The sequence below is a fragment of the Pseudophryne corroboree genome, chromosome 5 (assembly GCF_028390025.1).
Source record: "Pseudophryne corroboree isolate aPseCor3 chromosome 5, aPseCor3.hap2, whole genome shotgun sequence".
Lineage (NCBI taxonomy): Eukaryota > Metazoa > Chordata > Amphibia > Anura > Myobatrachidae > Pseudophryne > Pseudophryne corroboree.
In genome coordinates this window covers 847,418,112-847,433,015 of record NC_086448.1, presented here as the reverse complement: position 1 = coordinate 847,433,015, position 14,904 = coordinate 847,418,112, and the positions used below count along the sequence as shown (strand labels likewise).

Sequence of the window (14,904 nt, the reverse complement as noted above, 5' to 3'; positions counted from 1 at the left end):
GCAGGGCATCTCAAACAGGCAGAACTATGGCTTACTATAGTCCAGAATTTCCCAAACTCCACCATTACAGGTCCAGGTTTTAAGGATATATGAGCACAGGTTTAAAGGCTATCCGTGCTTGAGCACAGGTGATTAGTGCCTCAATCAATTTGATTTAATCATCTGTACTCAAGCATGGATTTCCTTAAAACCTGGACTGTAATGGCGGAGTTTGGTATATGGTCTGTCACAATACCCACCCTGGGGCAGAAATGTTATCCGTGTCTAATGAAAGCTGACATAATGGGTAGAGCACCACGTGGCTCTCTAGCACAATGTCATTGTAATGCTGACCTTTCAGAGATCCACCCTATAACACAGACAGACTCATGATACAGAATGGAGATCCATCTTCCCCAGGACCAGTTATCTTCTCCACAGTGGGTCTGGTTGGGGAGCAGGTACTGGGGTAGCATCATGGTGCGGGTACTGGGGTAGCGTCATGGTGCGGGTACAGGTGTAGTGTCATGGGGTAGCATCATGGTGCGGGTACTGGGGTAGTGTCATGGTGCGGGTACAGTAGTAGTGTCATGATGCGGGTACTGGGGTAGCGTCATGGTGCGGGTACAGGAGTAGTGTCATGATGCGGGTACTGGGGTAGTGTCATTGTGCGGGTACTGGGGTAACATCATGGTGCGGGTACTGGGGTAGCGTCATGGTGCGGGTGCTGGGGTAGCGTCATGGTGCGGGTGCTGGGGTAGCTTCATGGTGCGGGTGCTGGGGTGGCGTCATGGTGCGGGTGCTGGGGTGGCGTCATGGTGCGGGTGCTGGGGTGGCGTCATGGTGTGGGTGCTGGGGAGGCGTCATGGTGTGGGTGCTGGGGTAGCGTCATGGTGCGGGCGCTGTGGTAGCGTCATGGTGCGGGTACTGGGGTAGCGTCATCTTGTGGTGGGTACACAGCGACATTTGCTCATCATCACCCCAGTGAAGAATAATGTGAGTGATAGGACTTCCAGACGTCTCCATCATTCAGTCGTCTCCAGTCCTCATCTATAATTTAATTGCCCACGCTGGGTGTAGTTGGGTTAGGACACTAGCAGCACGCTGGGTGTAGTTGGGTTGGGACACTAGCCGCACGCTGGTTGTAGTTGGGTTGGGACACTAGCCGCACGCTGGGTGTAGTTGGGTTGGGACACTAGCCGCGCGCTGGGTGTAGTTGGGTTGGGACACTAGCCGCGCACTGGGTGTAGTTGGGTTAGGACACTAGCCGCACGCTGGGTGTAGTTGGGTTGGGACACTAGCCGCACGCTGGGTGTAGTTGGGTTGGGACACTAGCCGCACGCTGGGTGTAGTTGGGTTAGGACACTAGCCGCACGCTGGGTGTAGTTGGGTTGGGACACTAGCCGCACGCTGGGTGTAGTTGGGTTGGGACACTAGCCGCACGCTGGGTGTAGTTGGGTTAGGACACTAGCCGCACGCTGGGTGTAGTTGGGTTAGGACACTAGCCGCACGCTGGGTGTAGTTGGGTTGGGACACTAGCCGCACGCTGGGTGTAGTTGGGTTGGGACACTAGCCGCACGCTGGGTGTAGTTGGGTTGGGACACTAGCCGCACGCTGGGTGTAGTTGGGTTGGGACACTAGCCGCACGCTGGGTGTAGTTGGGTTGGGACACTAGCCGCACGCTGGGTGTAGTTGGGTTGGGACACTAGCCGCACGCTGGGTGTAGTTGGGTTGGGACACTAGCCGCACGCTGGGTGTAGTTGGGTTGGGACACTAGCCGCACGCTGGGTGTAGTTGGGTTGGGACACTAGCCGCACGCTGGGTGTAGTTGGGTTGGGACACTAGCCGCACGCTGGGTGTAGTTGGGTTGGGACACTAGCCGCACGCTGGGTGTAGTTGGGTTGGGACACTAGCCGCACGCTGGGTGTAGTTGGGTTGGGACACTAGCCGCACGCTGGGTGTAGTTGGGTTGGGACACTAGCCGCACGCTGGGTGTAGTTGGGTTGGGACACTAGCCGCACGCTGGGGCTTTTTCTCTGTCTCCCATTTTGCATCCAGGACCCTTTCACCAACTGCTTGTGCCGTTCTTGGCCATGTGCGGCATAGGCTTTCCTGGGCTCCTGGCATGCACCAGGGTGCAGCCATTCGTATTTGCACTGTTCTTGGGAAAACCCTCCATCAGGCCAGCAGCTGACATTACTAACCACTGTGGCACGCGCACAGCATCTGTTCTCCCCAGCAGTTACAGGAGCCTCCCAACTCGATAACACACAGGTTTCACTGAACCTGTATGTTTTCGGGTGAAAATGCACTTTTTAACGGCCGGTCAAATCGAATAGGACGACCACAAAACCCGAAGATACATCAGGAGTTTTTACTCCCGATGTCTCTTTGGGGGCTAATTGAATATCCCCAATAATTTAGTTATTTCCCAAATTCTCTTTTATATCATGTAAATAAAGTGCTAAAAACAATGACGTAGTCCTATTACTTGGCACACATTACCTGGGGGAGAATTGCCTGGCACACATTACCTGGGGGAGAATTGCCTGGCACACATTACCTGGGGGAGAATAGCCTGGCACACAGTCACTGCAGGAGAATAGCTTGGCACACAGTCACTGCAGGAGAATAGCCTGGCACACAGTCACTGCAGGAGAATAGCCTGGCACACAGTCACTGCAGGAGAATAGCCTGGCACACAGTCACTGCAGGAGAATAGCCTGGCACACAGTCACTGCAGGAGAATAGCCTGGCACACAGTCACTGCAGGAGAATTGCCTGGCACACAGTCACTGCAGGAGAATAGCCTGGCACACAGTCACTGCAGGAGAATTACCCGGCACACAGTCACTGCAGGAGAATTACCCGGCACACAGTCACTGCAGGAGAATAGCCTGGCACACAGTCACTGCAGGAGAATAGCCTGGCACACAGTCACTGCAGGAGAATTACCCGGCACACAGTCACTGCAGGAGAATTACCCGGCACACAGTCACTGTAGGAGAATAGCCTGGCACACAGTCACTGCAGGAGAATTACCCGGCGCACAGTCACTGCAGGAGAATTACCCGGCACACAGTCACTGTAGGAGAATAGCCTGGCACACAGTCACTGCAGGAGAATTACCCGGCACACAGTTACTGCAGGAGAATTACCCGGCACACAGTCACTGCAGGAGAATTACCCGGCACACAGTCACTGCAGGAGAATAGTCTGGCACACAGTCACTGCAGGAGAATAGCCTGGCACACAGTCACTGCAGGAGAATTACCCGGCACACAGTTACTGCAGGAGAATTACCCGGCACACAGTCACTGCAGGAGAATTACCCGGCACACAGTCACTGCAGGAGAATAGTCTGGCACACAGTCACTGCAGGAGAATAGCCTGGCACACAGTCACTGCAGGAGAATTACCCGGCACACAGTCACTGCAGGAGAATAGCCTGGCACACAGTCACTGTAGGAGAATAGCCTGGCACACAGTCACTGCAGGAGAATTACCCGGCACACAGTTACTGCAGGAGAATTACCCGGCACACAGTCACTGCAGGAGAATTACCCGGCACACAGTCACTGCAGGAGAATTACCCGGCACACAGTCACTGCAGGAGAATAGTCTGGCACACAGTCACTGCAGGAGAATTACCCGGCGCACAGTCACTGCAGGAGAATAGCCTGGCACACAGTCACTGTAGGAGAATAGCCTGGCACACAGTCACTGCAGGAGAATTACCCGGCACACAGTTACTGCAGGAGAATTACCCGGCACACAGTCACTGCAGGAGAATTACCCGGCACACAGTCACTGCAGGAGAATAGTCTGGCACACAGTCACTGCAGGAGAATAGCCTGGCACACAGTCACTGCAGGAGAATTACCCGGCACACAGTTACTGCAGGAGAATTACCCGGCACACAGTCACTGCAGGAGAATTACCCGGCACACAGTCACTGCAGGAGAATAGCCTGGCACACAGTCACTGCAGGAGAATAGCCTGGAACACAGTCACTGCAGGAGAATAGCCTGGCACACAGTCACTGCAGGAGAATAGCCTGGCACACAGTCACTGCAGGTGAATTGCCTGGCACACAGGTACTGCAGGAGAATTGCCTGGCACACAGTCACTGCAGGAGAATTGCCTGGCACACAGTCACTGCAGGAGAATAGCCTGGCACACAGTCACTGCAGGAGAATAGCCTGGCACACAGTCACTGCAGGAGATTAGCCTGGCACACAGTCACTGCAGGAGAATAGCCTGGCACACAGTCACTGCAGGAGAATAGCCTGGCACACAGTCACTGCAGGAGAATTACCCGGCACACAGTCACTGCAGGAGAATTACCCGGCACACAGTCACTGCAGGAGAATTACCCGGCACACAGTCACTGCAGGAGAATTACCCGGCACACAGTCACTGCAGGAGAATTACCCGGCACACAGTCACTGCAGGAGAATTACCCGGCACACAGTCACTGCAGGAGAATTACCCGGCACACAGTCACTGCAGGAGAATTACCCGGCACACAGTCACTGCAGGAGAATTACCCAGCACACAGTCACTGCAGGAGAATTACCCAGCACACAGTCACTGCAGGAGAATAGCCTGGCACACATTACCTGGGGGAGAATTGCCTGGCACACAGTCACTGCAGGAGAATTACCTGGCACACAGTCACTGCAGGAGAATAGCCTGGCACACAGTCACTGCAGGAGAATTGCCTGGCACACAGTCACTGCAGGAGAATTGCCTGGCACACAGTCACTGCAGGAGAATAGCCTGGCACACAGTCACTGCAGGAGAATAGCCTGGCACACAGTCACTGCAGGAGAATAGCCTGGCACACAGTCACTGCAGGAGAATAGCCTGGCACACAGTCACTGCAGGAGAATTGCCTGGCACACAGTCACTGTGGAGGGGCTTGTATTGTGTTTGTGCCCTGCGTATGCCCGGCCATACTGGCACCTGGATGATCCTACTGGAGATGTAGTGTCTCAGCACCTGTGTAGCACTGTGGTTCCTCAGTGCTTTTATCTTGGTGCAGGTGTTGTCTTTGCCCATTATCTATAACCTCACATAAGTGTACAGGGGGGCAGGAGAGGGGCTCGGCCAGGATACCCTCTGTAATGTGCTTGTGAATAAGCCCCGGTCGCTGTGATGCTTCTTGTAGGAACGAGCAGCGCCCTGCTGATGGCTCCAGCGACCGAGTTTCCCAGAAGCCTCTGCAGCATGGGTCAGTTTGCCTGCTCGGCGTACGGCTGCGTTGATGGAACTGACGTCTGTAATGGGCATGAGGACTGCGCCGATGGATCGGATGAGCAGCTGTGCGGTGAGTGGGCGCTCATCTGCTGAGTGACTGCTGATTGTTCCTCTCTTCCTAAACCTCAGATCCCATGTGTGTTGTTCCTCTAGGTACTTCTGCTGCTGCCATCGGGGTCTCTTCTCTCCCACCCACCCTGTACAGTCACACACCCAGTCCGTGCTCCTCCAAGCAGTTCACATGTGGCAGCGGAGAGTGCGTGGCCATGAACAGGCGCTGCGACCTGCAGAGACACTGTGCCGATGGCTCCGATGAGGAGAACTGTGGTAAGTACACACAGTCACTTACCCCTCCTGGGGTAAGAGCACAGTGTCATCCTCATAACAGGCAGATATCATAAGAGAGATATTTATGTAACATACAGCAGACCCAAGTGCAATAGTCACAATGTGGGAAAAGAGAAGTGATATAAGTATATACTGGACCTGGCCACAGTATGTGGACACCCCATCTCATTGCTAACAGTGTATAGCGTCCGGCCATGCCACCTTCATAGTCACACGCCAGCAGTGGGAGAGGTGGTGCTGAGGAGCCCAGTGACTGTCACCCTGGCACTGCCATAGGACACCACCTTTCCAACAAGTCAGTTCATCAGGTTTCTGCCCTGGTAGAGAGAACATCCCAGTGACTGCAATACAGCACAGAGAGCGTCTTAGTGACTGATGTAACATACAGAGAGCATTCTAGTGACCGTCATACAACACAAAGAGCATCATAGTGACCGCCATACAATACAAAGAGAATAATAGTGACCGCCATACAACACAAAGAAAATCATAGTGACCGCCATACAACACAAATAGCATCATAGTGACCGCCATACAACACAAAGAGCATCATAGTGACCGCCATACAACACAAAGAGCATCCCAGTGACGTCATACAATACAAAGAGAATCATAGTGACCGCCATACAACACAAATAGCATCATAGTGACCCCTATACAATACAGAGAATCATAGTGACTGCCATACAACACAAAGAGAATCATAGTGACCGCCATACAACACAAAGAGCATCATAGTGACCACCATACAACACAAAGAGCATTCTTGTCCTGCCACACAACGCAGATAGCCTCTTCATGTTTGCCGTACAATGCAAAGACCATCAGAATGACCTCCAACCAATTCATAGCATCTTAGTGAGTGGCACATAAAGCAGAGAGCATCCTAGTGACTGCCATACAACACAGATAGCATCTTAGTGAGTGGCACATAAAGCAGAGAGCATCCTAGTGACTGCCATATAACACAGAGAGAATTATAGTCCTGCCACACTACAGCGATAGATGGAAGCTGGTACCACTGGGACTAAACTGAGACCTTAGGACTGCAGCCCATCTTTATCAGTACCAGTTTCCATCTAAGCTGGCTGAGAAATACTGAGACCTACCTGTGACTGCATGTTACTGGGACATTGCGTTCCCTATGTGCCTTTCCAACTAACACATCTGAGGATATTTCATATGAAAGTCAGCGCATTTGATGCAGGAAGAAAAGGACTTGTGATATGTCATACGCAAAGAGCTGGATGAGCGTGGCTACTTCTGTATCTGGACACATTGATTACACTGTACTTGGTATCCGAGAAAGCGCCAAGGAAGAACTACTGAAATTGTGTGCTATACTATGACGCTCGGTGCACTATATCACTGTGCTGCTCTTTGTATTATATGGCGGTCATTGTGTTGCTCTTTGTATTATATGGTGGTCACTTTGATGCTATCTACATTATATGGCGGTCACTGATGCTCCGTATTATATGGCAATCACTGTGATGCTCCCTGCATTAAATTGCGGTCACTGTTGTTCTCTGTATTATATGGAAATCACTGTGATCCTCTCAATTATATGTTGGTCACTTTGTTCTCTGCATTATATGGTGAGAACAGTGATATTCTCTGTATTATATTGTGGTCACTGATGCTTTTTGTGTTATATGGCGGTCACAATGATGCTTTCTGTATTATATGTATTATATAGTGGTCACTAATTCTGTATCCTGTGGTGGTTACTGATGCTCAATGTATTGTATAGCGTTCACTGATGCGGTCTGTATTATATGGCAGTCATTGATGCTCTCTTTATAATAAGACAGTCACTGCAAAGTTCTCCGTATTGTATGGCAGTCACTGCAAAGTTCTCTGTATGATATGGCAATCACTAGTGCTCTGCATTATGCTCTCTGCATTATATAGTGGTCATATAGGTTGTGTGTGACAGTTAGCTATCAGGAGGGGAGGTCATGCTGAGCTGAGTCTTTGCCCCGGGTGAATGAAAGTCTAGCTTCACTCCTGGGGAGGGGTGTGTCCTAGCTTAATTATAAACTGTAGTGTAATAACAATTCTGCCCAATATTTGCCCTGCAGGCAGAATAATAAACGCATAGAAGGAGGAATATCCTCCCCAAGAATAAATAGTGAGATAAAGGATTTTCTTTGTGGGATCAACCAATTCTTTATTGTAAATTGGCAATTGAAACCCTGTATGGCCGTTTATATTGGCGTTGCCAACCTCTGCCTCAGATATACATGTTCTCTCCGAAATGAACCAGACCCTTTATGCATACTCTAGAACCGAAACCTTAAATCTCTCCTCTCACGACGCTGCCGGCCAATTCCACAAATACGCCAATTTGAGAATTGCCACATGCGACGTGGGGGTCACTTTGGACACACAGGATTACTTAAATACCTTAGCTGCCACCAGCAAGAGGAAATTAGCATCTAAACGAAAGGTAGCCTTCGCTTCTACCTGTCACACACACACACACACACACACACACACACACACACACACTGCAATACTTAGAAAAGTAGGTAGACGTGGGCCACACGGGTCTTGGTTCTTGAAAATCACAGAAATAGACCTAAAATTAGATGTTTAATGTCAAGAATACTTCTTCAGAGCTTTAGTTACAAAAAGGTTACAAAGATTATTATGAATATTTTAAAAACAAACACAGAATAAAGCAATCTCAATTTATGAAAATAAATAAAAAATACAGAAACCCTAATTCACTTACTCAAACGACCTTAAGCGATTCTGTTGTGGGGGAGTTTCACAGAATAGACAATGGTCATTTCCAGCATGTAACTGCTGTTTCCCCAAGAGATGCACTTTCTGTCCCCATGAGGGAGACAGATATATTCTTCAGCTCCATCAGCCCCCACTTAGCTACTTCGCTGCTGGACACTACACATACACCATTTTTACATACTTGGTGCTTGGCAACAGGCAGGGTGGGGGCGGGAGGGGTGTAGCCCAAAGGCATACTGTATGAAGCTCTTTCAAGAGAGTGAGGTCTGGGCACTGGGGAGGTCATATCTTCCTAAGCCTGGAGTTGTGGATTTGAAGTTTTAGAGGTTTATGACATTAGCCAGGAAATAGGATTCCTGCATTCCAATCAGGACATTTGGTCACCCTTCCCTGGTCTGTTTACAGAGGCCCCCTGTTGACATAACAATAATTGGGCTTATCAGACCTCAATGTCCAGAGCTTGGCAATATCTGCTTTTGATGTAGAAATGCAATCCCCTTTTACAACTTCATGTCAGGGTTCCAGGCCACAGATAATTTATATTTTGGACAATATACCACTGAGGTCAGCTAACAGGAGAAATAGTGATTTCCCTGATATCTCCCTTTTATCAGTATTTATAACCTCTGGTCTGGTCATTGCACATGTCATCCCAAACTTTATGGTCTGCAGATGTCCCCCAGCCTGGATGTATGGAGGTTAAATGCAGGACATTGCCTGTCAGCCATTTTGTCACATCTTAGCTGAAAGAATACAAAAGTGTATGTATATATATATATATATATATATATATATATATATATATATATATATATATATACACACAGTCACTTGAAAACATTATTGGTGATTATTCCTGCATATAATCACCACACCTTAGATCACCTATAATTTGTGATCCTCCTTTCTGTATTTAAACATGACACCTCTGTAATATACAATCTGTATAGTGATGGGATCCACTGAATGGTCCTAATGTGTCTCTACAGTGGACTGCATCCTGTCCGCCTGGACGTCGTGGAGCGAGTGCAGCCGCTCCTGTGGACTGGGGGTCATCTTCAGGCGTCAGGATGTGATCAGGGAACGTCTGCCCGGAGGACAGTGTTCTGGTGCCCAGTTTGACAGTAAAAGATGCTTTGTACAAGCTTGCCCAGGTAACGAGCAGAGCGCCCCCTACTGGAAAACACAGGATTCAAAGTAAAAATTACAGTTGGGTTTGTAAATAAGGGGTCTGTGTACTAAGCCTTGGAGAGAGATAAAGTACCAGCCAATCAGCTCCTCAGTGTCATAGAAAAGCAACAAAGGAGCTGGTTGGCTGGCACTTTTTGTTGTTGTGTTTGTTATGTTGTGCGTTATGGTAACAGTGGGAAATCAGATTCCTTCCCACGCAGCAGAGCAGGTTTTCAGGATCTCCTATGTTCAGGTGTGTACTAAATGATATATTAAGAGAGTGATGCGGACTCTTGTGTATATAAGTAAATGTTTCCATACGTTGAGAGGTTCTGCGTGTGAGTATACCCGCTACGTACTAGCTGTACCTGTGCCGCTCCTGTACAGAGTGCACAATGGCGATTGGATTGTGCAGTGCAGACGGGATCGGTATAAGAATCCCGCCGTCAGGATCCGCAGACATGTCACTGTATGGATGACTGCGCCATTTCCTCTCTGATTAATCATATAAGACGTGTCCGGGCCGCTCTGCTAGTGATCTATGTATCCCTTCCAGTGAATGGCGTCTGGTCCCACTGGGGAGCGTGGTCTGCGTGTGATGCCGAGTGCCAAGGAGGGGTCCGTTCTAGAAGAAGGAAGTGTGAAAACCCCCCACCCAAAAACGGGGGTCTGCCATGCCGCGGGGAATCGGTTCAGACGGAGTCTTGTAACCTGCAGCCCTGCGGAGACTCTGAAGGTAACGATGGCTGCAGTGGCTGGGGCCCGTTCCTGGTGTCACCTGTTGGTGGCGCTATATATATAATTTGATTTCTGTTGGCAGACTGTGGCCCCGACATGATCTATATTCCTCCTGGAGAATGTCCGTCCCGGCAAGTAGACCTGTGCCCTCCGACGTGCCGAGGTCTGAATGCAGAGATCCTATGTGACAGCGGCTGTATGGAAGGTGGGGCCTAGTGTTATTGCCGGGGGTCTAGTGTTATTGCTGGGAGTCTAGTGTTATTGCTGGGAGTCTAGTGTTATTGCTGGGAGTCTAGTGTTATTGCTGGAAGTCTAGTGTTATTGCCGGGGGTCTAGTGTTATTGCTGGGAGTCTAGTGTTATTGCTGGGAGTCTAGTGTTATTGCTGGGAGTCTAGTGTTATTGCTGGAAGTCTAGTGTTATTGCCGGAGGTCTAGTGTTATTGCCGGAGGTCTAGTGTTATTGCCGGGGGTCTAGTGTTACTGCAGGGGGTCTAGTCTTATTCCCGGGGGTCTAGTGTTATTGCTGGGAGTCTAGTGTTGTTGCCGGGGGTCTAGTGTTATTGCTGGGAGTCTAGTGTTATTGCTGGAAGTCTAGTGTTATTGCCGTGGGTCTAGTGTTATTGCCGGAAGTCTAGTGTTATTGCCGGGGGTCTAGTGTTATTGCCGGGGGTCTAGTGTTATTGCTGGGAGTCTAGTGTTATTGCTGGGAGTCTAGTGTTATTGCTGGGAGTCTAGTGTTATTGCTGGGAGTCTAGTGTTATTGCTGGGAGTCTAGTGTTATTGCTGGAAGTCTAGTGTTATTGCCGGGGGTCTAGTGTTACTGTAATGGGTCTAGTCTTATTCCCAGGGGGTCTAGTGTTATTGCTGGGAGTCTAGTGTTATTGCTGGGAGTCTAGTGTTATTGCCGGAGGTCTAGTGTTATTGCCGGAGGTCTAGTGTTATTGCCGGGGGTCTAGTGTTATTGCCGGGGGTCTAGTGTTACTGCAGGGGGTCTAGTCTTATTCCCGGGGGTCTAGTGTTATTGCTGGGAGTCTAGTGTTGTTGTCGGGGGTCTAGTGTTATTGCTGGGGGTCTAGTGTTGTTGCAGGGGGTCTAGTGTTATTGCCGGGGGTCTAGTGTTACTGCCGGGGGTCTAGTGTTACTGCCGGGGGTCTAGTGTTACTGCCGTGGGTCTAGTGTTATTGCCGGGGGGTATAGTGTTAGTGCCGGGGGTCTAGTGTTAGTGCCGGGGGTCTAGTGTTATTGCTGGGAGTCTAGTGTAATTGCCGGGGGTCTAGAGTTATTGCCGGGGGTCTAGTGTTATTGCCGGGGGTCTAGTGTTACTGCCGGAGGTCTAGTGTTACTGCCGGAGGTCTAGTGTTACTGCCGGAGGTCTAGTGTTATTGCCGGGGGTCTAGTGTTATTGCCGGGGGTCTAGTGTTACTGCCGGGGGTCTAGTGTTACTGCCGGGGGTCTAGTGTTACTGCCGGGGGTCTAGTGTTACTGCCGGGGGTCTAGTGTTACTGCCGGGGGTCTAGTGTTATTGCTGGAAGTCTAGTGTTATTGCTGGGGGTCTAGTGTTATTGCTGGGGGTCTAGTGTTACTGCCGGAGGTCTAGTGTTATTGCCGGGGGTCTAGTGTCATTGCCGGGGGTCTAGTGTCATTGCCGGGGGTCTAGTGTCATTGCCGGGGTTCTAGTGTTATTGCCGGGGGTCTAGTGTCATTGCCGGGAGTTCTAGTGTTATTGCCAGGGGGGCGGGGGCTAGTGTTATTGCCAGGGGGGTCTAGTGTCATTGCCAGGGGGGTCTAGTGTCATTGCCAGGGGGTTCTAGTGTTATTGCCGGGGGGTCTAGTGTTACTGCCGGAGGTCTAGTGTTATTGCTGGGGGTCTAGTGTTATTGCTGGGGGTCTAGTGTTATTGCCGGGGGTCTAGTGTTATTGCCGGGGGTCTAGTGTTATTGCCAGGGGGGTCTAGTGTCATTGCCGGGGGTCTAGTGTCATTGCCAGGGGAGTCTAGTGTTATTGCCAGGGGGGTCTAGTGTCATTGCCAGGGGGGTCTAGTGTCATTGCCAGGGGGTTCTAGTGTTATTGCCAGGGGGTCTAGTGTCATTGCCAGGGGGGTCTAGTGTCATTGCCAGGGGGGTCTAGTGTCATTGCCGGGGTTCTAGTGTCATTGCCAGGGGAGTCTAGTGTTATTGCCAGGGGGGTCTAGTGTCATTGCCAGGGGGGTCTAGTGTCATTGCCAGGGGGGTCTAGTGTCATTGCCAGGGGGGTCTAGTGTCATTGCCAGGGGGTTCTAGTGTTATTGCCAGGGGGTCTAGTGTCATTGCCAGGGGGGGTCTAGTGTCATTGCCAGGGGGTTCTAGTGTCATTGCCAGGGGGGGTCTAGTGTCATTGCCAGGGGGTTCTAGTGTCATTGCCGGTGGGGTCTAGTGTCATTGCCGGGGGGGTCTAGTGTCATTGCCGGGGGGGTCTAGTGTCATTGCCAGGGGTCTAGTGTCATTGCCAGGGGGTTCTAGTGTCATTGCCAGGGGGTTCTAGTGTCATTGCCAGGGGGTTCTAGTGTCATTGCCGGGGGTCTAGTGTCATTGCCAGGGGGTTCTAGTGTCATTGCCAGGGGGTTCTAGTGTCATTGCCGGGGGTCTAGTGTCATTGCCAGGGGGTTCTAGTGTCATTGCCAGGGGGTTCTAGTGTCATTGCCAGGGGGTTCTAGTGTCATTGCCAGGGGAGTCTAGTGTTATTGCCAGGGGGGTCTAGTGTCATTGCCAGGGGGGTCTAGTGTCATTGCCAGGGGGGTCTAGTGTCATTGCCAGGGGGGTCTAGTGTCATTGCCAGGGGGTTCTAGTGTTATTGCCAGGGGTTCTAGTGTTATTGCCAGGGGGGTCTAGTGTCATTGCCAGGGGGGTCTAGTGTCATTGCCGGGGTTCTAGTGTCATTGCCAGGGGAGTCTAGTGTTATTGCCAGGGGGGTCTAGTGTCATTGCCAGGGGGGTCTAGTGTCATTGCCAGGGGGGTCTAGTGTCATTGCCAGGGGGGTCTAGTGTCATTGCCAGGGGGTTCTAGTGTTATTGCCAGGGGGTCTAGTGTCATTGCCAGGGGGGGTCTAGTGTCATTGCCAGGGGGTTCTAGTGTCATTGCCAGGGGGGGTCTAGTGTCATTGCCAGGGGGTTCTAGTGTCATTGCCGGTGGGGTCTAGTGTCATTGCCGGGGGGGTCTAGTGTCATTGCCGGGGGGGTCTAGTGTCATTGCCAGGGGTCTAGTGTCATTGCCAGGGGGTTCTAGTGTCATTGCCAGGGGGTTCTAGTGTCATTGCCAGGGGGTTCTAGTGTCATTGCCGGGGGTCTAGTGTCATTGCCAGGGGGTTCTAGTGTCATTGCCAGGGGGTTCTAGTGTCATTGCCAGGGGGGGTCTAGTGTCATTGCCAGGGGGTTCTAGTGTCATTGCCAGGGGGGGTCTAGTGTCATTGCCAGGGGGGGTCTAGTGTCATTGCCAGGGGGTTCTAGTGTCATTGCCGGTGGGGTCTAGTGTCATTGCCGGGGGGGTCTAGTGTCATTGCCGGGGGGGTCTAGTGTCATTGCCAGGGGTCTAGTGTCATTGCCAGGGGGTTCTAGTGTCATTGCCAGGGGGTTCTAGTGTCATTGCCAGGGGGTTCTAGTGTCATTGCCGGGGGTCTAGTGTCATTGCCAGGGGGTTCTAGTGTCATTGCCAGGGGGTTCTAGTGTCATTGCCAGGGGGTTCTAGTGTCATTGCCAGGGGGTTCTAGTGTCATTGCCAGGGGGGTCTAGTGTCATTGCCGGGGGTCTAGTGTCATTGCCAGGGGGTTCTAGTGTCATTGCCAGGGGGGTCTAGTGTCATTGCCAGGGGGGTCTAGTGTCATTGCCAGGGGGGTCTAGTGTCATTGCCAGGGGAGTCTAGTGTCATTGCCAGGGGGGTCTAGTGTCATTGCCAGGGGGGTCTAGTGTCATTGCCAGGGGGGTCTAGTGTCATTGCCAGGGGGGTCTAGTGTCATTGCCAGGGGGGTCTAGTGTCATTGCCAGGGGGGTCTAGTGTCATTGCCGGGGGGGTCTAGTGTCATTGCCGTGGGTCTAGTGTCATTGCCAGGGGGGTATAGTGTTATTGCCAGGGGGTTCTAGTGTCATTGCCAGGGGGGTCTAGTGTCATTGCCAGGGGGGTCTAGTGTCATTGCAAGGGGGGGGTCTAGTGTCATTGCCGGGGGTCTAGTGTTACTGCAGTGAGTCTAGTGTCATTTCAGGAGCTCTAGTGTAGGGAGTCTAGTATTGTTAGAGTTATGCCCCCCTGTGCCGGGTTATTATACTGCAGTATATCACTGACCCCTGCGCTCTGTGTAGCAGTGGTGTATTATATAATGTGGCAGTGTGATATTATTACAGGGTCACTCACACTGACAGTGTACACAGCGCCCCCCAGTGCCGGGTTATTATACTGCAGTATATCTCTGACCCCTGCGCTCTGTGTAGCAGTGGTGTATTATATAATGTGGCAGTGTGATATTATTACAGGGTCACTCACACTGACAGTGTACACAGCGCCCCCCAGTGCCGGGTTATTATACTGCAGTATATCTCTGACCCCTGCGCTCTGTGTAGCAGTGGTGTATTATATAATGTGGCAGTGTGATATTATTACAGGGTCACTCACACTGACAGTGTACAC

The 14,904-nt window shown here is 51.2% G+C and overlaps 1 protein-coding gene across 1 annotated transcript in view; it reads left to right on the top strand.

Moving 5' to 3' along the window:
* The window catches only part of LOC134929706 (SCO-spondin-like), a 583,357-nt gene that overhangs the window by 170,272 nt on the left and 398,181 nt on the right, over window positions 1–14,904 (top strand). Inside the window, exons 48-52 of the mRNA XM_063925285.1 lie at window positions 5,153–5,311; window positions 5,395–5,568; window positions 9,333–9,497; window positions 10,070–10,249; window positions 10,334–10,456. Of these exons, the coding sequence (XP_063781355.1) occupies window positions 5,153–5,311; window positions 5,395–5,568; window positions 9,333–9,497; window positions 10,070–10,249; window positions 10,334–10,456 (801 nt within the window). The remainder of the gene's footprint in view (window positions 1–5,152; window positions 5,312–5,394; window positions 5,569–9,332; window positions 9,498–10,069; window positions 10,250–10,333; window positions 10,457–14,904) is intronic.